Consider the following 25,330-nt stretch of genomic DNA (forward strand, 5'->3'; position numbering starts at 1 on the left):
CAGCACCACATATATAGAAAAAGCTGGACGTGGCACTGTGGCTCAAGTAGCAGAGGGCTAGCCTTGAGCAAAAAGAAGCCAGGTACAGTGCTCAGGCCCTGAGTTTAAGCCCCAGAACTGGCAAAAAAGCAAAACCAAACAAAGCGATGTACAGAGGGGTTACAGTTTCATACGTAAAAAAGTGACTCATTTTTATAATTAATGCACACCAAAAGAATTTGCAACCTTGCTTTAAACACTACAAGATAAATGACACCTAAGGGTAGGGATTTCTTAGTGTTGCTTCTGATGGAAAAAGGTTTTGTTTTTTAACACAAATGCTGAATCAAAATCAAACATTTTTTTCTCATTTTCCTCTGCAGTTCTAGGTCTCGTTCCAGATCGTACTCTCCAGCTCATAACAGAGAAAGGAATCACCCCAGAGTGTATCAGAATCGAGATTTTCGAGGTCATAACAGAGGCTACAGGAGGCCCTATTACTTTCGTGGGCGCAACCGAGGCTTCTATCCTTGGGGCCAATATAACCGTGGAGGCTATGGCAACTATCGCTCAAATTGGCAGAACTACCGGCAAGCTTACAGTCCTCGTCGGGGCCGGTCCCGTTCCCGGTCCCCAAAGAGAAGGTCCCCTTCACCGAGGTCCAGGAGCCATTCTAGGAACTCTGATAAGTCGTCTTCTGACAGGTCAAGGCGCTCCTCGTCCTCTCGTTCTTCCTCTAACCATAGCCGAGTTGAATCTTCTAAGCGCAAGTCAACAAAGGAGAAAAAATCCTCTTCCAAGGATAGCCGGCCATCCCAAGCTACTGGAGATAACCAGGGAGATGAGGCCAAGGAGCAGGGGTTCTCTGGAGGCACCTCCCAAGATACAAAAGCATCTGAGAGCACGAAGCAATGGCCAGATGCCACCACTTACAGCACTGGTTCTGCATCAAGGGCTTCAGCAGTTTCTGACCTGAGTCCCCGGGAGCGAAGTCCAGCTCTCAAAAGCCCCCTCCAGTCTGTGGTGGTGAGACGGCGATCACCACGTCCTAGCCCCGTGCCAAAACCCAGTCCTCCACTTTCCAGCACATCCCAGATGGGCTCAACTCTGTCGAGCAGTACTGGGTATCAGTCTGGGGCACACCAAGGTCAGTTTGAGCATGGCTCTGGCTCGTTGAGTCCATCCAAAAAGAGCCCTGTGGGTAAGAGTCCACCGGCCACTGGTTCCACTTATGGCTCGTCTCAGAAAGAGGAGAGTGCTGCTTCAGGAGGAGCAGCCTATAGCAAGAGGCAAGTATCTGCCCTTTCCCCACTTTGTTTTATTTTTACTAGTTGGCAGTTTAGTCTTAGTGCTCTGGTTAATAGTAATAAAGCAGTTCTCATTTCCATAGCTTTTCATTAGCAGTCATTAAACTCATCACCCAAGGAAACCTTTAGCTTAACTCTAGCTTTCCTACCTTCCTGAATTTGTATTGCAGCATAAAGTTTCTTTAGACTACTCTGCAGTGATGTTTTCAAATTTAAAATTTGCCTTGGATTCTACCAGTGTAAGCCAGACAATAGTAAGAGATTTGTGGGTCAGCTACCAAAAAATAATGGTCTTTGCCAACACGAATGGCCCCTGGAGCTATTAGACCTCTAGGACCCACCATCTGCTGTGTTTGATCTGCATCGGCCCATCATGGTGAAGAGCTGCATTCAGACTGCTTGAGGATACTGGGCACAATGGGAAAGCCTAACGCTTAGTCCAGGAAGGCTTTGTTTTAAACAAACCACAAGGTGGGTGTATGTCCCAGTAAAAACCTGCCAGGCTGCAAGTTAGTAGAGGACGTGGCAGTGCTTCCATCTTTCTGCTCTGGGGGATATGGTGAGTTGGAATAAGAATGTTTGTGTGGTTGAATGGATTGGGATGGCAGAGAGAGGGCACAAGGAAGCTTGCAGTATAACCCATGTTTTGTTAAGGCACTTTACCAGCATATTTTCTAAAGCCATGCAGATCTCTGCCATATTAATGTGAATGACACAATTTATCTTTTCCTGTTAATTGTGGAATCTGTTACCTTTAGTAAGTCTTTCAAGGTGTAAGCTTTGTTTTGTTTTTTTGCCAGGACTGTGATTCTCATTAGAAGGTGAGCCTAAGCTCTGCTTTTTCATAAGGAATGCAATGCTTTTTTTTTTTGCCACTGGTACACCCTCCCCCATTAACAAGTATTTTGTTTTTATTTGTGTTCACAGTATATTTTATATTTAGATCTTCTAGGTGACTTGAAGCAAAATTGAAGTCTCTTTTTAGACTTGTATTTCCAAATGTGAGTTGTATAAAAACAATACAGTCCAAGGTTGAAAATTCTATGTTAACTTTGCTGAAAGCAAATTTTAAGTGACTGAGTGAAAGTTGGGGCTAAGACCCTAGTTTTTTACCCCCCTAGACCATACTATAGGTAAGTAGACGTTTGTTTTTCAGTATCCTAAAAATAACTTTTGTTAGTCTCTTTTTGGTTGGTTTTAATATAACAGCTTCATGGACTCTTAAATGCTAAGTTCATACATCTGAAAGACTTTCTCAAATCATTAGAAAGTAACCAAGTAGAAAGCCCTCTGGTAATAATGGAATGTACAAAGGCACATTTTCTCTGAGTCAAAAACCAGAGAGCAGACAGGTGCTGTCATAGATCACTGCTCAACAGTTCTCCTTTGTGTCTCCTTTGTGTCTTTACAATTAGATATCTAGAGGAGCAGAAGACAGAAAATGGGAAAGATAAGGAGCTGAAACAAACAAATACTGATAAAGAGAAAATGAAAGAGAAAGGGGGCTTCTCAGATGATACAAAAATGAAATCTGATCCATTTGGTTCCAAGACTGATACCGAGAAGCCCTTCCGAGGCAGTCAGTCACCTAAAAGGTATAAGCTCCGAGATGACTTTGAGAAGAAGATGGCTGACTTCCATAAGGAGGAGATGGATGATCAAGATAAGGACAAAAGTAAGGGAAGGAAGGAATCTGAGTTTGATGATGAGCCTAAATTTATGTCTAAAGTCATATCCAGTTCAAGCAAAAACGAGGATGAGAAGTCAGGCAAATGGGAGGGCCTTGTATATTCAGGGAAGGAAAAGCAGAGGAAAGCTGAGGAGCTGGAGGAGGAGCCTTTCACAGAGAGATCCAAAAAGGAGGAGCGAGGAGGGGCCAAGAGATCCGACAGTGGGCACAGGGGGTTTGTGCCTGAGAAGAATTTCCGTGTGACTGCATACAAGGCGGTTCAGGAGAAAAGCTCATCGCCTCCCCCAAGGAAGACTTCTGAGAGCCGTGACAAGTTGGGAGCCAAAGGAGACTTTTCCTCAGGAAAGTCTTCCTTCTCTATTACTCGAGAGGCCCAGGTCAATGTCCGGATGGACTCTTTCGATGAGGACCTTGCACGGTAAGAAGTGCCCCTTGTTGAGCCTCAGCATTCTAGTGAACTAAACTGTGTCCTAATACTCTTCTTCCTGAGGGTCTGTCCTCCTGCATATCTCCTCACTGTCAAAGTATGAACATTGATGGCCTCTTGTCCACTGAATTGGGAAATGTGACAGGCAGCACCAAGGGATAGAGAAGTTTCATTTTGACTTCCTTGGTTGCTGGATTCTATTACACTGTCACTTCCATTCCCAACCCCCTCTATTTTTTTTTTTCCTTTTACTTGTGAAGCCATCAGAGATTCAGGTTATCAGCCCAAAGCCTGTGGCTCATGCCTGTAATCTAGCTACTTAAGAGGTTATGATCAGAAAATGAAATTTGAAGCCAGCCTAAGCAGAAAAGTTTGTGAGATACTAATCTCCAGGTAACCAGCAAAAAGCTAGAAGTGGAAGTGTGGCTCAAGTGGTAGAGTGCCAGCCTTGAGCAGTTAAGACCAAGCAAGAGTGAGGCACCTGGGGGCTGGTAATATGGCCTAGTGGCAAGAGTGCTTGCCTCATATACATGAGGCCCTGGGTTCGATTCCTCAGCACCACATATACAGAAAACGGCCAGAAGTGGCGCTGTGGCTCAAGTGGCAGAGTGCTAGCCTTGAGCAAAAAGAAGCCAGGGACGGTGCTCAGGCCCTGAGTTCACGGCCTAGGACTGGCCAAAAAAAAGTGAGGCACCTCAATTCAAGCCCGGGTACTAGTATGTGTGCTCATGTGTTCTCATGAGTGCGTGCGTACACACACATATATACAGCTGGTCTCAAAAAAATAAAAAGTGACATATTTTGAAGAAGACCACATTTTTATGTTTAAGAGTTGATTTTATTTTCATTTATTTATTTATTTGTTTGTTTTGCCTGTCCTGGGCCTTAAACTCAGGGCCTGAGTACTGTCCCTGGCTTCCTTTTTGCTCACGGCTAGCACTCTGCCACTTGAGCCACTGCGCCACTTTGGCCATTTTGTATATATGTGGTGCTGAGGAATCCAACCCAGGGCTTCATGTATACGAGGCAAGCACTCTTGCCACTAGGCTATATTCCCAGCCCCCAAGAGTTGATTTTTTTTAAACTGGCACTAGAAATGAATTTATGGCTTTGTTGCTTGCTAGGGGTACTCTACTACTTGATCCATATGCCTCCAAGTCCTTTTTTACACTGTTATTTCAAAGTAATGTCTTGCCTGGATTAGTGTGAGGTGCAGTTCTACTTGTGCTTCTTCTTGTATTGATGGGGATGGCAGGTTTGTGTCACTTTATCATTTATTGGCTGAATCTTGTGAACTTGCATGCCCAGGCTGGTCTCAAACTCTGATCTTACAATATTGCCTCTAAAGTAGCTAGATAAGATTATAGCTACTGTGCCTGGCCTTCAGTACATCTTGTATTTTTTGGTGTGTTTTTCAGACCCAGTGGTTTATTGGCTCAGGAGCGCAAACTTTGTCGGGATCTAGTCCATAGCAACAAAAAGGAACAGGAATTTCGTTCCATTTTCCAGCACATACAGTCAGCTCAGTCTCAACGTAGCCCCTCAGAATTGTTTGCCCAGCATATAGTGACCATTGTTCATCATGTTAAAGGTGAGTCCAGACTCCTCTAGGTTTGTGGTTAGCTTTCCTCCTTTGTAAACAGGATGTCTAGGTAAATGATATGCAGCCTTTTAGGGCTTTTCCAGTTCTTCTTTGTTTTCTAGCAGTCTCTTGCAGACATTTTGGTGCAAATTTCTTTCCCAAATTACTCTACTATCTCTGGTCAAGTAGAGGTGGGCAGGTTGGGGAATATCCAAGAGAAGTGAAGTATAGGAATTGGGAGTTGGGTTGAGCTAGTTAACAGGTTCTGCCTAGAATTTAATTCTCTGCTGTAATCCTGTACTTCAAGAAGGATAAGCACCTGGTTTCTTTGTCTTCGAATCTCAACAGAGCATCACTTTGGGTCCTCTGGAATGACATTGCACGAACGCTTTACTAAATATTTAAAGAGAGGAACTGAACAGGAGGCAGCTAAAAACAAGAAAAGCCCAGAGATACACAGGTAAGAATTTGAGCCTTATACTGAAGGTTGTAATAAAAGTCTTCTCATTTGATAGTAAATTTTGTTTTGTTGAATTCTGCTGCCAATGCAGCTTTAGTCCACAGTTTAGGTTGATATCTTCAGAGTTGAATAACCATGGGGATTCATATTTCAGAATGGAAGAGGCATGCTTTGAGGGCTACAGTCTACTAGAACAGAAGACAACTTTTTAAAAATATAAACTTGTATATTATTGGGAGTGGCACATAGTGAGCTATCTCTGGAGGAAAGGGGATTTGCAGTTTCTCTGCAAATCTACATATTTTCTATGTTCTTTGGGAATAATTTGCTTGAGGGCTAGAGGAAGAAGCTTGTAGGATTATCTCAAAGGCTTAAAAACTAGGCCCTTTTAAAGAATGTCTCATTTGAGGCTCTGAGTTTAATCCCCAATCTTAATCTCTCGCTTTTACACACACACACACACACACACAGTGGTCATGGGAGTCAGTTCAGAACAGAGGGATTATTAGAAACAGTCTTCTGTGTAATTAATTCCTTGGCATTCATCTCAGTAGATAGGAAGAGTATAACAACTGTAGATTCAGGATCTTTGGGCTGTGTGCCGTTCTGGGCAGTTGTTTCTCGCCTGTATCCAGTTGTACAGGAGAATAACTGGCCCATTTGCTCAGGTTTTCAAGATGAAAACTAGAGCTACAGTCATGCATATATACAAGTTATAGATGAGCCTGTTTTCCCTGACTCTAGTGCTATTGGGAAATGCTGCTCTAGTGCTAATAACTTCTTGAGTTTGGCTGAGAACTTGGGGCTTTATTATTGTGTATCCCTCCCTGTGTGAGGTTTTAAGTACATAAGAGTGTGAGAGGGCTAGAGTGTAGCTCAATGGTGGAGCATGTGTTATACTCTGGGTGCAGTCCCACCACAGAAAGGAATATCCCTCCTATATAGGTAGATTAATAAAAAAGAATGCATGCGAATCCATTATTCAACCTGGGAACTAGAATATTACTGGTTACTATTACTCATACTATGGAATAATACACAATTTTTTGTGCTTTTTTTATTTAGGAGGATAGACATTTCCCCCAGTACATTCAGAAAACATGGTTTGGCTCATGACGAAATGAAAAGTCCCCGGGAACCAGGCTACAAGGTGAACTGTTGATTTGATCAGTTTTTCCGACAAAATGAGTGCGTTGGGCATGAACTTGCAGAAATGTGTTTGTTTAAATTACTCTCTACTTAAGTTTGTGTTTTTCTTTTAAGGATGGGCATAATTCTAAAAATGAACTACAAAGGGTTAATTTTTATTAAATGTATCAACAACCTTTGTGAAGTGGTTAGAATATGGTAAATGACCCCAGAGTCTATTGAGGTGAGCTTGAGAAAAAAAAGAGAGGCGTTTTGGAACAAGTGCCCATGATGAGAGAAGAAACTTTTTGTGATATTTTTCTGCTTGTAAGTATTATCAAATCAACTGTCTACATGCACTATTTCCAACCATGATTTCAGAAAGACATGCATGTCAAAGGAGAGTAAAATATTCATATCTTAATTTAGTAGAGTTTATATAACAGTTGGTCCAGTTTTTTTTCTAACATTGTACCATATCTATCATCTGTCAATTATTGTTACTTTAAAAACAAAGCATTACTTTGATAGACCAGCTACATTTACAATGATGTACCATAACACTTTTATTAAGAGGTTACAACTTGTGTACAGTCTTTTACTGCGAAATAACTAGGTAGAGGTTTTTGTTTTTTAAATCTTAATATTTATCAAGCTTCATTTACTTACACAGTTGAAATTAAAATGAGATGCTATTGAAAGAATACTGATTTTTAGGTTTTCCAAATAAATTTGTCTCACTGGTTGAATGTGTTGAGGCACTTGTGTGCGCTCTCTGTTCTCTCCCACCCCTCTTCTCTCTTTCCAAGCACCAGTCATTTTGGCACTAGTGAACCAGAAGAAATGTCATCCATGCCTCAAAAAGCCACCTCCGTTAGATGTGCTGACTGCCCTGGGGAGCAGTGGCTACATTTGTCCTTTTTTATCTTTAGAGAATACAGGGGCCCTGTTCCCCTCTTCAGAAACAAAACAATAAAATAAGCTTACTTCTTGTCACTCTTACTGTTAATTAAAATTTAATTTTTTTCATAAAATTTTAATAGTTCATGTAAGTAATACTGAGTGAGCTTATCCTTCCCTCCCTCCCTCCCTTCCTTCCTTCCTCTCTGTCTGTCTGTCTCTTTCTTGCCAATCCTGAGGCTTAAACTCAGGGCCTGGATGCTGTCTCTGAGCCTCTTTGTGCTCAAGGCTAGTGCTCTAGCTACAGCCACAGCAAACACTTCTGGCTTTTTGAATAGTTTATTGGAGATAAGAATCTTACAGGAACTTTTCTTCTGGGCTGGCTTTGAACAGCAGTCCTCAGAACTCAACTCCCTGAGTAGCTAGGATTACAGGCGTGAGCCACCAGTGCCTGGCTCTGAGTGACCTTATCTATAGTTTCTCTTGCTTCCATGAAACAACTTGTGCTATACAGCATCCCTTGAACTGCCTTGGGTCTTTGCTCTCGCTGGACTCTCAAGAATTGTTGAGAGACATTGCTAGGAGGAACTTGGTGTTGTGTACTGCTGCTGCTGTTGCTACTGTGTTGTAGCAGTCATATATCTCCAGCACACTCTGGTGGTTAAACTTTCTGCAAAGGTAGCAAAAAGGGGTTTGGTGCTTTTTTGTTTTGTTTTTTAAGTAAGCATTTACATGCTACTTTATGAATTCTCTCTTACCATTTTCACTCTGAAAGTCCTCAGTGTAGCTCAGCATTTTGGGAGCATGTTTAAGATTCCCAGTTTCTCTCTTTGTTCTTAGTACTCAGAGAATTCCACATAGAGAGTAAGTCATGGGTAGCTGCTATGGTATAGGTAGTAGAAGGTGAGCATTTCTCCTCTGTAAGTAGTGACTGAAGCCTGAGCCAGCCTAATCACTTTCTAGAGCTGATTTTGGCCATTTCAACTTGTAGACTAGCCAGAATTATTACTGGACCATAGAGAAGATAAAGTGAGATCCATATTTAGCAAGAAGATCCTTCCTAAAAAATTAACTTGGATAACAGGCTTCATATTCCCAGTGCGTCTTCTGTCCTCCATTGTTATAGAAACTTCATTTGAGGGTGATTGAGCTAAGTATCCTTGAATCCCAAAAACCTTAATTTTGACATCTCTTTTGGCAGGCCGAGGGAAAATACAAAGATGATCCTGTTGATCTCCGCCTTGATATTGAACGTCGTAAAAAACATAAGGAGAGAGATCTTAAACGAGGTAAATCAAGAGAATCAGTGGATTCAAGAGATTCCAGCCACTCAAGGGAAAGATCAACTGAGAAAACAGAAAAAACTCATAAAGGATCAAAGAAGCAGAAGTACGTGAAGCCCCTTTCTGTTAGTCCAGTTAGACTCCCTGTGTAAAATGTCTTGTCTGCCTCTTTCAAACTGTTCACACCAGATCTTTCAGTCAGAGGACTTGGGGATTATGAATTGCAGCAACTTCTTCAGTTTCATCTCTCATGTCACGTAATCTAATCCTCAAGCTGATCTCTAGCATGAAAACATCTTCAGCATTTAATTATCCTTGTCCAGTGGAGACTTAGTGAAGAAAAACTGTAATGTCCTAGTTTGCCTATAGAGATTGGAGAGTTCATTTGGCAATTGTTTTACATGTCCTTTCTCATTGCACCTTTTCGTGGGTTGGTCCCATGTTAGAAATAGCTGAGTCATCAAGTGAAAAACCACTAGTCAAAGAATCTGGGTAGAGCTAGGTAGGATGATTGTTTATTTTAAAAGTCTTTCAAGGGGGGCTGGGAATATGGCCTAGTGGCAAGAGTGCTTGCCTCCTACACATGAAGCACTCGGTTCGATTCCCCAGCACCACATATATGGAAAACGGCCAGAAGGGGCGCTGTGGCTCAGGTGGCAGAGTGCTAGCCTTGAGTGGGAAGAAGCCAGGGATGGTGCTCAGGCCCTGAGTCCAAGGCCCAGGACTGGCAAAAAAAAAAAAAGTCTGTCAAACTAGTTTCACAGACCATTTCAAGAGAGGTGTTCCAAACACCTCCTAAACAAAGGTGGCATTGTTGTAAGTTGTATGTAGGACTGTCCATGCCAAGGCCTTGACGTTTCTATTTACAGTACCCACACAGGCATACCTTTTATCCCCATGGTGCTAGGGCCTTGCACATACTAGACACACACTAGAGACACACTCCTCCAGTCTTCTTTTTACATTGTTGATTTTTCAATCTCAACCTAGCAAGGTTTTCTGAGTCAACTGACATCAAAATTTGGATCTTGGCTGGGTCTGTTTGTGGCTCATACCTGTAATCCTAGTTAAATAGACTTAGATCTGAGGATTGTGATTTGAAGGCATTCTGGGCAGGAAAAGTCCATGAGATTCATCTCCATTTAAGCCCTAAAAAAGCTGGAAGTAGAGCTATGCTTCAAAGTGGTTGAGTGCTAGCCTTGGGCAAAATATTTTGCTTAGGGACTGTGTGCTCAGGTCCTGAGTTCAAGATCTAGGACTAGCACACACCAAAAAAAAAAACCCAAAACTTTGACATTGGTTCCACTTTGTCTTGCATTCCCGAGTTACATATGTGTTAGTTAACATCTCTAGCAGCTCAAGAAGTGAAAGTGTGGTAGTATTTCTCAGCACTGCTGCTGTTAGAAAGGGAGTAGAGCCCTAAGCATTTCAAGAGTTGGGACTAGATAACTAATTCTGATTCCTCTCCATGGTACACATGTCCACCTGACTTACTGTGTGGTCTTGTACTAGTCCCTTATGTCATAGCATTGGTCAAAAAATTTTATAACTGAAGAATGTTTTACATAACTAATAAGAGTCAATATTAGGATTCATATTTGGGGCCTTTTGAGTCTAGTTTTAATTTTTCCTTTAAGTTAGTAGATGTAGAAGACTAGAGTGGGAGAGTGGGCAGGGTACTTTATATAATGGAGAACTGAAGGAAAGGAGGATGTTAGGTTACTTACTGATGCTTGATTGGCTTCTCTTTTAAGGCCCTCCTCTATTACTCTAAGAGCTTGGTCCTTCTACCACTTTAGAGAGACATTTAGTAACCTCCCCAGTTATAGCTGGGTTGGCACCAGCCTCGAATATAGACGGTGACTCATCACATATTACACTATTTTTTCCTGGTCTGTAATTTCCCCCAGATGAAGCAAGGGAATGGCTCCAGGAAGAGTTCTGTGCATAACAGCACAACCTGTTTCAGCCCAATGGGAAGTGGTTATATAGAATTAGTGGTATAATTAGAGCTAACTTTGAACCCAGGCTTTGCTCAGCTCTTTCATAGATCTGAGTCTCCTATCTTTGAAATGGGAATAATGGAGAAGAATCATACTGTCTTTATTTGCCGGGCTAGATTTACCTTCCCTGGTGCGGGGATGCTAAGCTTACTCCCTTATCAGTGTTCCCCTTTTCACCCTCTCCCCTGGGCACCCGACCAGCGGGCAGCCAAGGTGGAGCAAAGGGACACGGGCTAACCTAAGGTGCACGTGGCTGAACGAGATCCCCTTTTCCTCCCTCCTTACCCACCAAGGAAGCCAGGCGCAGACGGATCTTGGAGACATTTCTGAGAGCAATCCAATTTAATCGGGAGGGGCTCACAGTAATATAGTAGTGATGACGAGGATTGAGCATGAGCTGGCGATAGGCTGGCGAGCTTGCCCATCCAAGAACAGCTCCCAAGGACCTCCCTCATGGGCTAACATCACTTCCCATAGTACCGTCCTCTGGGCAAAGCCCACGCAAAAAGGGAGCACACATGCTCACTGGTGCAAGGTAGGGGATGGTCTCAAAGCTATCCCTTCTGGTTCCAGACCCAGAAGGAGATAGGTGTGGCTCACTTCCACACTGCCCCAGGGCTGGGGGAAGGGTGGTGTCTTGGGAGTGCTCTCCTCGCCCTTCCCCCCTTAAGGCCAAGATGAATCCCCAACATTTATTGAGTATTTGTTGTGCTCCATGTAAGCATATATATCATTTCTAGCACCACCATGAGACAGGTCGTATTCCTTTGAGTGGGCTAGGGGGTCAGCAGGTTGGATTGGAATGGTATTTCAAACTGTTACCTTTCGTCTTATCACAGGCTCTGGTTTCTTGGTGCTTCTCATCCATAAGGCTCTTAGGACCAGAAGCTTTATTGATTTCCCACCTCTTTTCATAGGAAGCACCGGAGAGCACGAGACCGATCCAGGTCATCGTCCTCCTCTTCCCAGTCATCTCACTCATACAAAGCAGAAGAGTACCCTGAGGAGGCAGAGGACAGAGAGGAGAGCACCACAGGCTTTGACAAATCAAGACTGGGGACCAAAGACTTCATGGGTCCAAGTGAAAGAGGAGGCAGCAGAGCTCGGGGAAACTTTGTAAGATCCATCCCCCTTCCCTTCCTCTGTGTTCTTCACTCCCACCACTTTGGAGTAGGTTTCCATTAGGATACCAGTTTTGTTCCTCTGATTAAGCAATGTAGTCTACAGACCCAAATTCTTTGGTTCTCCCCGCTACATTCCCTGGCTGTCCAGTTTTATTTTTCTTAGAAAGCATTGAAAGCTTCCTAGTTCAGAATTTTCTCAATCCTGAATCCCTGGCCTTTGGGCCATATGCACACTCTGGGCTGTGGACTTGAGCAGGAAGGCCTGACTGAAAGACTGTCCATCCTGTGCTTTGGAAGCCCTTGAGCACAATGCAAGGAGTTTTTCTACTCATAAGGACTTTTGTTCCTTTTCTCCCACAGCAATTTCGAGCCAGAGGGAGAGGCTGGGGCAGAGGCAACTACTCTGGTAACAACAACAACAATAGCAACAACGACTTTCAAAAGCGAAGCCGAGAAGAGGAGTGGGATCCAGAGTACACACCCAAAAGCAAGAAGTATTACTTGGTAGGTATCTGGGCCTAACTGGCAGGGGCTATAGAGAGCCCTTGGCACATGTGGTAGATGATTCCAAGGTCTTAATTGGTCTGTCCAACCCTGTGATCAAATTCATGTGCAGGCGTATTGTGCTAGGAATGTATACTTGCTTTATAGTAGTGCTGTTTCCAGAGAGGTAAGTCAGTCTTGGCTTTAATAGGGTTTATCATCTTAAGATGTTTATGGATTCAGGATAAGCCTGTTTAGTCTTGTTTTATGGCTTATTTACATCTTTTGTTTTGTTATGTTTTTTGCTTGAACTCAGGGCCTGAGCATTGTCCCTGGCTTCTTTTTGCTCAAGGTTAGCACTCTACCACTTGAACCACAGCTCCACTTCTGGCCTTTTTCTGTATATGTGGTACTGAGGAAGCAAGCACTCTACCACTAGGCCATATTCCTAGGCCTCATTTACATCATTCAGAAGTGCATGATTGACAGGAAAATATCTCCAGATCTCTCTTAAGAAAAGGATCTGTCTTTAGAATGGAATGCCACTGAGATTTCTCTCAGTATTATCTGTGCCCTTCTGAGTGTCTCATGTTGGGGCATTTGTAGACTGAGTTAGCTGGCTAGGAAATGAGATCTCTTGGCCTCCCTGTGTTACGACAGGTGATCAAGCAGGTGTGATTGAATATTGGAACCAAGGTAAGCAGGAAGCTGAGTCTCCCCATCTCTCACCAAAATGGCTGGCATAAGTCTACATTGTCTATTAGTTCCATAGTTTGGGAACAGGTTTCTGAATGGATGATTGCATTGCTACTCTCCCCTTTCTAGAGTTAGTGGAAGCTGTTTGGAGGCTTCTAGAAGGTTTAGGGAAGTATTCTTTTTTTTTTTTTAATGGTAACATTCATTTATTTGCAATTTTATGCTAAACTTATTCCCGTGCCATAGTTTTTGTTTCTTCAGTTTCTTCTGGGATACCTTTTTCTTCTGTGCAACTTCCTCTTCTAGTTTAGGAACGATCTGCTCCTTTTCAGTGAGGATCATCTCAATGTGGCAGGGGGAGCTCATGTATGGGTTAATCCTACCACAGGCTCTGTAAGTTCGGCGGCGCATCTTGGGTGCTTTGTTCACCTGGATATGTTCAATGACCAGGGAGTCTACATCTAAACCCTTCACTTCAGCATTGCTGTCTACATTCTTAAGCATGTGCTGCAGAAATTCAGCACTCTTTTTGGGCCACCGACCCTGTGTCTAGCCCCACTAGGGAAGTATTCTTGGCTGGAGCTAGGGTAGGTGTTAGAGTTGATAGATACTGGAGGTCAGACTTGTGGAGAGAAAGATGAAAGCCCTTTCCCTACTTCTTTTTTTTTTTTTTTTTTTTTGCCAATCCCGGGGCTTGAACTCCGCCTGAGCACTGTCTCGGGCTTGTTTTTTTGCTCTAGGCTAGCACTCTACCACTTGAACCACAGCGCCACTATGTGTGGTGCTGAGGAATCGAACCCAGGGCTTCATGTATACGAGACGAGCACTAGGCCATATTCCCAGTCTCGCTACCTTTTATTTGCCACTTGAAGGCATAATTGCTCACCTGGTCCCTTCAGTATGATATATACAAAAGCCTTGGCCCAAAGAAGCTGGCACACAGCAAAGTGACCAGATGCCTCAGGCCCTAGCTTGCGTCAAAGTGTCTCTTAGTCTGTTACACCTCCTCCTTGTGTACAAGGAGAAAGGGAGCTGCTAGTAGAAGGCTATCTGGGCATGGGCAAAGTTAAAAGTTTGCTCAAATGTAAGTTGAGCCCCAGTACCTTCAACACAAGTGCTGGAGCCCCCTCTATTTCCTGTGTTGCTCTTTATCATAGCCACCAAACGACCCTGTCTAGGCATAGTTTCACAATTTGGTTGTGATGGTATTAGATTCATCCTTTGAGGTGTGGTATATTAAATAATAGTTCCTCAAGACTGGCTTTTGTGAATGTGATAATGATAGGATAGGTATCTGAGATATAATGCCTCAGTATTTTCAGTGCTGGGTGGATGTCTTTACATTGTTCAAGCTCCAGTGCCCAAACTAGTACTGCCTGGGATTGAGTTTCTTAGGTACCCTACTGGTCCTCCTTGATCTCTTGTTTTGGATGGGTATGTAGGGGAAAGGCAAAAAAGGAGGAAAAGACAGTTTGGGTGCATTTGGTTGGCTATAGAGAAAAGTTGTATAACACTGGTGACTATTTTCTTTCCCTTCAGCATGATGACCGAGAAGGTGAAGGCAGTGACAAGTGGGTGAGCCGGGGCCGGGGCCGAGGAGCCTTCCCTCGTGGCCGAGGCCGGTTCATGTTCCGGAAATCCAGTACCAGCCCCAAATGGGCCCACGACAAATTCAGTGGAGAGGAAGGGGAGATTGAAGACGACGAGAGTGGCACAGAGAACCGAGAAGAGAAGGATAGTTTACAGCCCACAACTGAGTAGGGGGCCCCACTCGATGGGGAGCCCTTGCTCAGGGGTGAGAGGCACTGAGAGAGGCTGGTGAGGAGCATAAACAAAGGAGCCTTGGAGATTGTAAACCCCCCACTCCACCAGCCGCACAGAACCTTCCACAGCAGAAAGCTTCCCCATGCCGCCACTTCCCACTGGAGGAGGCTTGCCTGCTGCTGAGCCGGGGCTCAGGCCCTAGTTTTGATTGGAACACCAGTCAGGCTCTTGCTGTTTCTTGTTTCTTGTTGGTGTGTGGTGGGGGCTGCGGTAGGGTGAGAGATGCAGTTGCTTGGATTTGGTTTGTTACTTATAGAAACCAACAGTTTTGTTCTTAATTTCATTTGGAGCGAATACTAATTTTTTTTTCAGTCTCTTCTTGTCCTGATTTTAAAAGCCCTTTTACCCACCCCCTTCCCCCCTTTTTTTCTTTTTAGAAATATGTAGTATTAGTAGAAAGATTTAATTTGGGCAACTTTGAAGCATGTGAATAAACATTGAAGTGTTCACCTCAGTTTGGGACCAAACTGCTTGTATCTTTGTAAAAATCAGTTTTGTATGTCAAGGAGGAGTTTGCCTTTCTGACCACCGTGTGTTCCCCTTTCTGTGCAGCCTTGTATCACATGGAGTTGCTCCTGACCACTCCCCATGCGTCCCTGCTCCTCTATTTTCTGATTTCTGGGCTGGGCTTCCCATTCTCTACCAGCAGCTCCAGTCTCCCAAACTTTCTAGTCCTGCCGATCCTCAGCACCAGGGTGGAAACTAGAGGGCAGTTTCTGGTCTCTTTTCTAAGAAACTTCTGACTTCTATTATCTTTACAAATATAAGATGAGAAAATAATTTTTTCAATATTTTTTATTAATCTTTTTATAAAATGAAAAGAAACTCCTATGGTGGGTTAAAGAAGGTGGTTATGGCTGGGTGGTTTGTAGGGTAGTGTGGTTTGTTTTGTTTTTTTTCTTTTTAACCTTTAGCTTTAAATTGAAACATTCTCAGATGTTTGGGGGAAAACATCCTCTTAAAATGGGTCCTTGTGCTTGCCTTCTGGGGAGGCGGTCCTGAGCCCGTGAATCGTTCAGCATTTGTTATAGACTGCACCCTCCTACTCCCCCCAACCTCTGCTCTTGGGTTGTGCTACTTTCCCCATACTTTGCTACATTTCTATAGTTAAGTTGGTTTTACTTGGATAATTCATACTTAGGGGAAAAAGGAAAACACCTTTAAGATTTGTTTCAACTCCTCCTGCAAATAAAAATAAAGAAGTGGCAGATCTAACTGGGCTGTTCATTGTTCCCTGAGTGTGTGACTGTGTATGCTGTTGGGGTGGTAGGTACTCACTCCCACGTCAAAGTTTCCGAATAGGGAAAGCTAAAGAGCTTGGGGATAGTGCCTGGACTGCTGCCAGGCTGGCCCTCTAGTGGCCAGCATTCAGCTGATGGCTAGGGGGAATTTGAGCCAAACATACTTTCTCTTCCCATCCCAGTAATTTTGCTGCACCTTGTACCTCACCTGCCCTGTGAATCCGATTTTTTTTTTTGTCATAACTGCTAAGCAAGTACTTGTGCTACTTTTGTGGTCGGACAGGGGTAAAGGGCCATGATTAGCTGGCTGGGCCTAGCAGTTAATCTGAACCTGAGCCTAGCCCCACTGGGGTGGCAGATAGGTGGGTCCTGACCTTCAGACTCTTGCCAGCACTGGGCTTGACTGTAAACTCAAAGTTCATTCTGTCTCCCTCCACACACAGCCCCAGCATCTACAGCACTAGCCAAGGCTGCAGAGCCAGGATGGTCAGAGCAGACCTCGGTCTAGGGGTTTAGGGCCCTGTTTAGAGCGGCTGTTGCCTGTTAAGGGTGGAGCACCCTGGTATGTACTGCTCCCGCCTTCCCCTGCAGCTAAAAGCTTGCAAGCCAGAAGCTGGGCCTGGCATCCAGGTAGATGGTGGGAGTCTCCCAGACTTGGCCGTTAAACTAGGATGTATGTAGGCGGGAAGAGCTGGTGTGGCAGCTGAGACCCTGCTGTCACCCAATCGGGCCTGAGCCTGTTGAGCCAGGCCGCCCCCTCGGCACCTGGCACCTGACCTATGGCTCGCGTCCCCGCCTCCTCGGCTCTGCCATAGCGCAGCACGTCCTACCCTCACCTAGTCTGGTCGGGGCCAGCAGCGCGGCGGGCCTGGCCCTGGAGAACGCCTCGGAAGCCATGGGTATGTGTGTAGGGTTTGGCTCTTATGCGCACCAGCGTGGAGTGGTAAAGCCGCCTCACCCGCTGTCCGCTGTCCTCCACGCTGTCCACGCCGAGTGGAGTCGGGGTTGGTATGGGGACGCGCTCGCCAGGCTGGTCGGTCCCGTCTGGGCCTTTCTGAGCCGCGCCCGGCCCGGTCCTCCGCCCGCAGAGGTCCAGGTCCTGGTCCTGGCCGGATACCGCGCGCAGAAGGAGGACGAGCTGAGTCTGGTGCCGGGGGACGTGATCCAGCAAGTGCGCGAGGGGCCCACGCGGGGCTGGCTGCGCGGAACGCTGGGGGGCCATTGTGGCCTCTTCCCCAAGCGCCTGGTGCAGGTGAGGCCGAGCCCGGGTGGGGTGGGGGGGCCCTGCGCTCCGCCCAGGTGCTGAGTGCTCCCTCCCTGTGCGCTTACTTATTCCAGGAGATCCCAGAGGCCCTGCGAGGCCCTGGGGAGGGGCGCAAGCCGCGCTGCCCGCGCCGACGCCCAGGTAATCCGCGGTGGGCGGCCCGGGAGGGCAGGGCACGGCCGGTGATGGGCGCGGCCCTGGGAGGGGCTGTGAGGTGGCTCTGCGGCCTGTGATTGGTCCTGAGTACAATGCTCCGCCTAAGGGTGGGGCCTGGAAGCACTAAAGGGCGGGCTAGAGGCTTGTCACTCCCTCAGCTCCCTGGACTCGGCCACCTGCTAAACTGCAGCCCCCCCCGCATTCCTGTGACCCAGGTCACCCCACCAAATCTTGGGGCTCCCAAAAATGGTGCAAAGTGAACTTCAACTACTGTCCAGAGCAGGAGGACGAGCTGAGGCTGCAAGCTGGGGAGACTGTGGAAATGATAAAGGAGGTGAGGGGGTGAGGTGATGAGAGGATTTGGGGGAAGATGATGAAGTGTCTCACTAGCTCGGGGAGTTGAGCGAAATAAAAGTGGGGACGGTGGGAATGGTGAGAGATGCCAAGACGAGGGAGCAGGGGAGCTGGGGGTATCCAACAAAACTGAGGGTATAGAGCCCCTCGAGGGCAGAACCAGATGCCCCTGCGTCCTCCCTCCTCCCTAGATTGAGGACGGCTGGTGGCTGGGGAAGAAGAACGGGCAGCTGGGAGCCTTTCCATCCAACTTTGTGGAGTTGCTGGACAGTGGGCCCCCAAGTGAGACCTTGACCCTCTGACCCCCACCCCTCTGGGACCAGACTGCTATTTCCAATAACCCTTCCAAGTAACTTAAGACTGTGTGTGATGCACATATCCTGACCCTGAAACCCCTCTTGATGCCCCTCCCGTGACTTAACTGAATTAGTACATCCCTAACCTTGCTGTTCCTACCAGGCCTTGGTAACCTAGACATACCTTCAATGTGCCCTGATCCCCAGCGACATCCCAAGGTAAATTCAGTCAGAGTGGGCAGAGAGGTGGTGAGTTACTGGGGTGCTATTAGGCTCATCATCTCTTCTGCCCCTCCCCTACTAGCTGAGCAGCCTGACCTATGACAGCCCTCCAGATTACCTGCGGACAGGTGAGAACCCAGCCAAAGGGAGGGGGAAACCATTAGGCTAATGGCTGAGGGTTAGCTCCAATGGACTGACCGACCTTTCCCTCAGCCTCCTGCCCTGAGACCTGCAGGGTCCTGTTTGACTATGAGCCAGAGGCCCCAGATGAGTTGGCACTGCGGAGAGGAGACTTGGTGAAAGTTATAAGGAAGGTGTGAGGATACTTGGGAGGACCCAGGAGAGGAGGTTGAGAAGGAGTGGGACCCAAGGGACAGAAACTACAAGAATGGCTCACCTCCCACTGCATGTTTCTCTCAGACCACAGAGGACAAGGGCTGGTGGGAAGGAGAGTGTCAAGGCAGAAGAGGAGTTTTTCCAGACAACTTTGTGCTGCCACCACCACCAGTAAGTTCAGAGCTGGGCCCTCAGGTGGCAGTGGGAAAGCTATTTTGGAAAAACAGAATCATGGCACTCAATGGACACAGGAGGACATATAAGCCAGGCTTGCTAAAAGCATCTAGGGGTTATGGTGTTCTCTGGGCCAACTGGAGAGTCATCTGAGCTTAGACATGTGGGGACTTCTCGTTGGATTCTGACACTTGTTTTCTTTCTAGATCAAGAGGCTGGTGCCACGGAAAGTGGTACCTCAGGAATCAGGTGGGTGCCCAGGGAGCCTGGGGTTGGGGGTTGCTTTCTGGGAGACCTACCAGTCCAGCTGTCGATAAACACCTGCAGCTTCCCCAGTGGTCCACTCTACAGTGGGGATCCCTCCTCTGTGGGTCAAGGGCCAGACAAAAATGTGAGTCAAGCTGGGTGCCCGTGGCTCACACCTGTAATCCTAGCTACTCAAGAGGCTGAGATCTGAGGATTGCGGTTCAAAGCCAGCCTGGGCAGGAAAGTCTATGAAACTCTTATCTCCAATTAACCACCAGAAAACTGGAAGTGGTGCTGTGGCTCAAGTGGTAGAGCTATAGCCTTGAGCTGAAGAGCTCAGGGACAGCTCCCAGGCCCAGAGTTGAAGCCCCAGGACCGTAACCAAAAAAATAAAAATAAAAATAAATAAAGAATGTGAGTCAGAAGTGTGTCAAAGCTGGGAATGTGGCTTAGTGCCATATGCTGAGTGACACATGCATGCCTAGCATGCATGAAACCGGGGTTCGATTCCTCAGTACCACATTAAACAGAAAAGGCCAGAAGTGGCATTGTGGTTCAAGTGGTAGAGTCTTAGACTTGAGCAAAAGAAGCTCTGGGACAGTGCCCAGGCCCTGAGTTGAAGACCCAGGATGGGGAAAAAAAGAAGTGTGTCAGTTTGTATGTGTTAGGTGTCAGAATGTGGTTGTCAACATTCTCCACAGATGGACCATGAGTCCATGAGACTGTATATGTGTTCATATGTCTTGTAAGTTTGTCAGGGAATAAGTCTCTGTGTCCATCTGTGTGACCGAAGTAATGTATCTTTTAACTTACCTTTCAATAGGTATTATACATGTGTAAATAATTAACACCCATGTCTGTCTGAAAACTGAAGCCATCCTGGACAGACAAAGCCATCTGAAAGACTCTCATCTCCAATTAACCAGCAAAAGGCTGGAAGTAGAGATATGGCTCAAGTGGTAAAGCACCAGCTTTGAGCAGAAAGGCTAAGAAAAACAAAGAAGGCTGCCTTGAATTGAGTCCTAGGACTGACGCAAAAAGATAAAGAAAACACCTCAGGAGGCCCCGAGTTCAAGTCCTGTCACTGACAAAAATAATAGTAGTGCTTCCACATACTTTCTTTTTGCTTGGGCTTGAACTCCGGGGTCTTGGGCTGGCTCAGCTTTCTTGCTTACATTTGGCACTCTACCGCCTTAGCCACACCTCCAGTGTTGCATTTTGTGGTTCATTGGAGGTAAGAGTCTCATGGACCTTTCTGCCCTGGGCTGGCTTTGAACTGAGATCCTGAGACCTTGGCACTCATTATGAATTAACTTCTCATTTTTCCCTCGTTCCTAATCATTTCATTGGCCTTTCTAAACTTCAAATACCAATCCTTTTGGGGATACATGTTGCCAGTGGTTTATCTCTGTGGCTTGCGTTCCTATCTATGGAGCCAATGCAGATCCAAAGTTAAACTCTAAACTGAGTAGCTGCCCTCCACCGCAGCCATGAAGCTGCTGGTCCTCAGTCTCCCCACCCTGCAGACATCCCCCATGACCAGGCAGGGGGCAGGCATGGGAGCAGCAAGAACACCATCCCTTATCAATGCTTCTTGAATTTTCTTTTCCCCTGGACAATTTCCTAGAGAAGGAAGAGGTCATTCTGACATGTTTATCCAGCTTTTCAAGTTGCCTTTCTGGGAGAGGACTTGTCTATCACCTTATCAGATCATTGATCTGAAGTTTTCACTCCTCACTGTACTTTTGTTGCTGTTGCTGTTTTTGGCCAGTCCTGGGGCTTGGACTCAGGGCCTGAGCACTGTCCCTGGCTTCTTCTTGCTCAAGGCTAGCACTCTGCCACTTGAGCCACAGCGCCACTTCTGGCCATTTTCTGTATATGTGGTGCTGGGGAATCGAACCCAGGGCCTCATGTATACGAGGCAAGCACTCTTGCCACTAGGCCATATCCCCACCCCCTCACTGTACTTTTGGTTCACAACATCTCTTTATTTTTTTTGTCTGTTTAGTTTGCTGTTTAACCTGTACAGAAAATATGCTGAACATACAGATAAATAATGGGTTTGCATGACTTTTCCCCCCAGAATGCTCTTCTCCACTCATTAGATTGGTTTTCACTTGTTCGTTTTCCTCCGCTGCCTGTTTGTTCCTGGTGGTCCCTTGGTTGTATGCACATCCTTAATTTCAAATAGTTTATATACAGCTATGCCTGTGGTACGTTGGGTGCTTAGGTCTCAGTCTGCATTCCTGTGTTGTTGTTGTTTTGCTAGTCCTGGGGCTTGAACTCAGGGCCTGGGCGCCTATCCCTGAGCCTCTTTTGCTCAAGGCTAGCATTCTATCATTTAAGCCACAGCACTACTTCTGGCTATTTCTGTTTATGTGGTACTGAGGAATTGAACCTAGAGCTTCATGCATGTTAGGCAAGCACTCTACCACACCTTCCCAGCCCCCTTCCTGAGTGTTTTATGATCTTTATTCCCACCCCCCCATGTTGGAACTCCTGTGCTATCATGCATATTTAGATTACTTGCTCAAGAATGGTGCTCTACTGTTTGAGCTATGCCTCTAGTCCAGACTTTTGCTGGTTAATTGGACATATTGGATTGTTCTGCCTGGATTGGTTTCAAACTCCTGTCCGTCCCAGCCTCCTGAGTAGCTAAGATTACAGCCATGAGCCTCTGGCAACTGTCTTATGATCTTTCTTTCTGAGCTCATTATCTGATATTATCTGTGAGAACCCTACTCCATGCCAGAGGCCTCAGACTCAGGAGCCATAGAGCTTCCTTACCTACCCTCACTTAGGCCTTTCTAGCCTGGTCTAAGTTCTCCCTTTTTTGTGTGTGTGTACTCTCTTTTTTTTTTTTTTTGTCAATTGTGGGGCTTGAACTCTGGGCCTGCACGCTGTCCCTGAGCTCTTCAGCTCAAGGCTAGCGCTCTACCACTCGATCCACAGTGTCACTTCCAGTTTTCTGGTGGTTAATTGGAGATAAGAGTTTCACGGACTTTCCTGCTCCCACTGGCTTTGAACCGCAATCCTCAGATCTCAGTCTTCTGAGTAGGAGACTGAGTAGGATTATAGGCGTGAGCCACTGGCGCCTGGCTCTCCTACTCTCTTTCAAGTGGACAAAATGTGGGAAAGCTGTCTCCTAAGCAGGATCTAAATGCTGTCTGGCAGGAGGGCCTACAGAGTACCTAATCAGCCATATGGCCTGGCTAAGGCATGCGGAGCTCTGAGTACCTGCCAAGTAGTCATTAAGCACCTCACATGTACTAATTCACTCTAGTCTCATAACAGCCCTACGTGGTTGTATTGTCTATGCCTCGTGAATGAGGACAGTGGGACACAGGCTACCTGCACACAGAGAGGAGCTAGAATGCAGAATCTGCTGTCTGGCCATAGACTCCTGTGGCACACTGTCAGTGGAATTGTGCGTGTAGCTATTTGTGTGATCTTGTGTGTTAGCATGTGTGCATATACCAGAGTGGCGCTGTTGTGTCCATGGATGTGAATGAATGTGACCTGTGTGACGCCCTTGATGTCCCCTCGGTGTGGCCTTCTCTGACCACCCCATTTAAAACTGTATACACATGGCTCTACATACTACACAGTCCTAGCTATTTAGGAGGCTAAAGAACCAGGATGTCACGAGCCCAAGAGCTCAAGATTAGCCTGGGCAACATAGTGAGAGCCCAGCGGCACAGGGCCAGAGACTGTTAGGTAGATGGCTAAGTCAAAGAAAAGTACTTCACTCTTTTCTTTCCTCCCAGCCCCTGTTAAGGAACCCCATAAAACAATGCCCAGAGTATCCCTCTCTACTTCCAAGAAGCTGTCAGCAACTACTACTTCACTCAGCAAAGCAAAGTAAGGAGCAGGGGGGTGTCAGGGGCAGGAGGAAGCACAGAGGAAATGCCCTCCCTGCTGCCACATCAGGGCTGATGGGGAACATGTTCCAGGATGCCGTGGATACCCAATGGGGATGGTCAGAAGCGCCCCTCCAGAGACTCTGGTGAGAGCTTCCTTCCTTGCCCCAGCGGGGGAGCCCCGGGGGAGAGGGTGGCAGGCTGAGGGAAGGAGATGGGGCAGAGAGGGGCAGGGTCCTGAGGTCATGTTTTCTTTTTCTTTTTCTTTTTTTTTTTTGGCCAGTCCTGGGCCTTGGACTCAGGGCCTGAGCACTGTCCCTGGCTTCTTTTTGCTCAAGGCTAGCACTCTGCCACTTGAGCCACAGCGCCACTTCTGGCCATTTTCTATATATGTGGTGCTGGGGAATCGAACCCAGGGCCTCATGTATACAAGGCAAGCACGCTTGCCATTAGGCCATATTCCCAGCACATGAGGTCCCGTTTTCATAGGTGCCAATGGCAGCTTCCTCAGTGGAAGCCCAGGGCTACCTGGCAAAAAGCGATCCAGGACCCAGGTTCCCCGGCAGCACCCTACATCCATTCAGGTGAGAGGTGGGAGGCAAGGGAGCAGGAATTCTGGGTAGAGGCGGGTCCCGGGGGTGTGGGACACAAGGGCAGAGGACCCCAGGCCTAGGAGAACCAGGGGGAGCCTTGAGCTGAGGCCTCACCCCCGTTGCCACAGGAGGAAGAGCTGAGCAGCCTGGCAAGGAGCCCTTCTAGGAATAAAACCCCCACGGGGGACAAGATCACCAGCCCAGAGAAGACCCCACCTCTTGATAGGGTCCCCAGCCCGAGAAAGACCAGGACTCTGAGCAAGGCCTCCATTGCGCAGAAGATCTCTTCTGTGGAGAAGACTCCTGCTCTAGAAACCCCAACAAAGGATGAAGCCCTGGACCCAAAGGTCCCTTGGGAGGGCAAAGCCCTCACCCCAAACAAGGCCATGACTTCTGAAGACACCCGCATCCATCACTTCTCCCCAGAGGAAAGCCTGCAGAGGGCTCAGTCTGGGGGGCAGGTCTCCATGCCAGAGGAGCCCCCCGAAAGCCGCCATAACTGCTTTGAGGGATGCAAGTGTATAAGTCAACAGGGGGACGGCTCCCCACTCCAGTCTAAGCTTGAGCGTGACCCAGGGTCCGTGTCAGCCCTGGAGGAGGATCCTTCCCAGGGAGGGGCCGCAGCTTTCCTCCATGCCAACCAAGGGACTACCCCGAAATTATTGGGGTCACCCCCCAGAGAACCCCTAAGAGACATCACCCCCGAGGAACAGATGCCTCCGGAAGAGAGACATTCCACTCCCCACACCCCACACACTGCGGAGCCGACTCCCGCCCCTCATTCCGGGGTCCCGCAAAACTCGGAGAGCAGGAGCGACCCAGCAGACGGTGCGGCCCTGAGGCAGGAAGTGGAGTCGCTGAAGAGCGCGCTCCAGCAGCTGGAGCTGCAGCTGGAGTAAGTGGCGGGGACGGGGGCGGAGGCGGGGGCGGGGAGGGCGTCCGCCCCCCTCACCTGGGCTTCGTGTCCCCAGGAAGCAAATGACGGAGGTCTGGGAGGAGCTGCACAGCGAGCGGGAGCAGCGGCGGTGGCTGGAGGTGGGTGGGGCCGCAGCCCGGGCGGGTGGAGCGGCGGGAGGGCGCCCCCCATCCCCCCCCACCTTGACTCCCTCTCCCCACCAGGCTCAGATGCTGCGGAAGGCCGGGAAGTCTCCCACAAGGGGCTTCAAGGACGCGCAGACGCAGACGCAGACGCAGTGAGGGCGGGCGGGCGGGCGCCGGGGGGCCTCGGCGGGCTCCGGCATCCCAGTCCGCCGGGCACAGCTTTGGGAAACGCTAGGAAGTAAACTGCCCTGACGCTCAGCGCTGCCTGTGGCCCTGGGTCTGTGCGGGGCGGGATGGGGCGGCCGAAGCCCGGCCCTTGGAATTCCTGGAGGTCTCTTTCGGGCACATCTGGCCAACATGTGGCTCCCATTACGGTTCCCAAAGCCTGCGCGGCTATTTTTATCCACCGGATGGTGGGGGCGGGGCAGCGGTGTCTCCGTCAGACGCCAGCCCTGCGCTGGCCCGGGGCGGCGGGCCGGGGAGCCGCCGCAGCCGGCCGATTCCGGAATCCAGCTGTGCGCCCGAGCTGGGCTGCAAGCCCGACCCCTCCCAGGTGGCCACACCCGCGGCCGCTCCCAGGGACTCCGGTCCACTCGCCTGGCTGCACCCCGGCCAGATAGGAGCTCCACCTGTAGCCTAGCTCGGACACGCGTGGTTACAC

The 25,330-nt window shown here is 47.7% G+C and overlaps 3 protein-coding genes across 3 annotated transcripts in view; all 3 read left to right on the top strand.

Annotated features, from left to right (window-relative positions):
* The window catches only part of Thrap3 (thyroid hormone receptor associated protein 3), a 37,859-nt gene extending 21,823 nt beyond the window's left edge, over nucleotides 1-16,036 (top strand). The window contains exons 4-12 of the mRNA XM_048350904.1: nucleotides 363-1,268; nucleotides 2,702-3,394; nucleotides 4,822-4,994; nucleotides 5,334-5,445; nucleotides 6,511-6,595; nucleotides 8,675-8,862; nucleotides 11,677-11,875; nucleotides 12,244-12,387; nucleotides 14,602-16,036. Coding sequence (XP_048206861.1) covers nucleotides 363-1,268; nucleotides 2,702-3,394; nucleotides 4,822-4,994; nucleotides 5,334-5,445; nucleotides 6,511-6,595; nucleotides 8,675-8,862; nucleotides 11,677-11,875; nucleotides 12,244-12,387; nucleotides 14,602-14,823 — 2,722 coding nt within the window. The 3' untranslated portion in view covers nucleotides 14,824-16,036. The remainder of the gene's footprint in view (nucleotides 1-362; nucleotides 1,269-2,701; nucleotides 3,395-4,821; nucleotides 4,995-5,333; nucleotides 5,446-6,510; nucleotides 6,596-8,674; nucleotides 8,863-11,676; nucleotides 11,876-12,243; nucleotides 12,388-14,601) is intronic.
* A 771-nt stretch (nucleotides 16,037-16,807) lies between these two features.
* LOC125354921 (CD2-associated protein-like) lies at nucleotides 16,808-17,795 on the top strand. The gene is made up of 2 exons (XM_048350907.1): nucleotides 16,808-17,379; nucleotides 17,466-17,795. The coding sequence occupies exons 1-2, from the start codon at nucleotides 17,023-17,025 to the stop codon at nucleotides 17,622-17,624; spliced, it is 516 nt and encodes a 171-aa protein (XP_048206864.1). The 5' UTR covers nucleotides 16,808-17,022; the 3' UTR covers nucleotides 17,625-17,795.
* LOC125354923 (SH3 domain-containing protein 21-like) lies at nucleotides 17,763-24,896 on the top strand. The gene is made up of 15 exons (XM_048350908.1): nucleotides 17,763-17,881; nucleotides 18,093-18,183; nucleotides 18,361-18,416; nucleotides 18,502-18,547; nucleotides 18,633-18,733; nucleotides 18,840-18,926; nucleotides 19,136-19,178; nucleotides 22,943-23,036; nucleotides 23,129-23,181; nucleotides 23,525-23,619; nucleotides 23,757-23,966; nucleotides 24,012-24,109; nucleotides 24,146-24,523; nucleotides 24,600-24,663; nucleotides 24,748-24,896. The coding sequence occupies exons 1-15, from the start codon at nucleotides 17,870-17,872 to the stop codon at nucleotides 24,823-24,825; spliced, it is 1,506 nt and encodes a 501-aa protein (XP_048206865.1). The 5' UTR covers nucleotides 17,763-17,869; the 3' UTR covers nucleotides 24,826-24,896.
* The last annotated feature ends 434 nt before the right edge of the window (nucleotides 24,897-25,330 follow it).

The sequence above is a fragment of the Perognathus longimembris genome, chromosome 7 (genome assembly GCF_023159225.1).
Source record: "Perognathus longimembris pacificus isolate PPM17 chromosome 7, ASM2315922v1, whole genome shotgun sequence".
In the NCBI taxonomy this organism is placed as follows: domain Eukaryota; kingdom Metazoa; phylum Chordata; class Mammalia; order Rodentia; family Heteromyidae; genus Perognathus; species Perognathus longimembris.

Excerpts from the sequence above, each read along its gene's own strand:
- LOC125354923 (XM_048350908.1), top strand. Across the intron at positions 23,620-23,756 it reads AGCACCCTACATCCATTCAG|GAGGAAGAGCTGAGCAGCCT; the intron begins GTGAGAGGTGGG and ends CCGTTGCCACAG. Across the intron at positions 24,664-24,747 it reads AGCAGCGGCGGTGGCTGGAG|GCTCAGATGCTGCGGAAGGC; the intron begins GTGGGTGGGGCC and ends TCTCCCCACCAG.
- LOC125354921 (XM_048350907.1), top strand. The coding sequence starts at position 17,023 with ATGGGTATGTGTGTAGGGTTTGGCTCTTATGCGCACCAGCGTGGAGTG. Across the intron at positions 17,380-17,465 it reads TCCCCAAGCGCCTGGTGCAG|GAGATCCCAGAGGCCCTGCG; the intron begins GTGAGGCCGAGC and ends TACTTATTCCAG.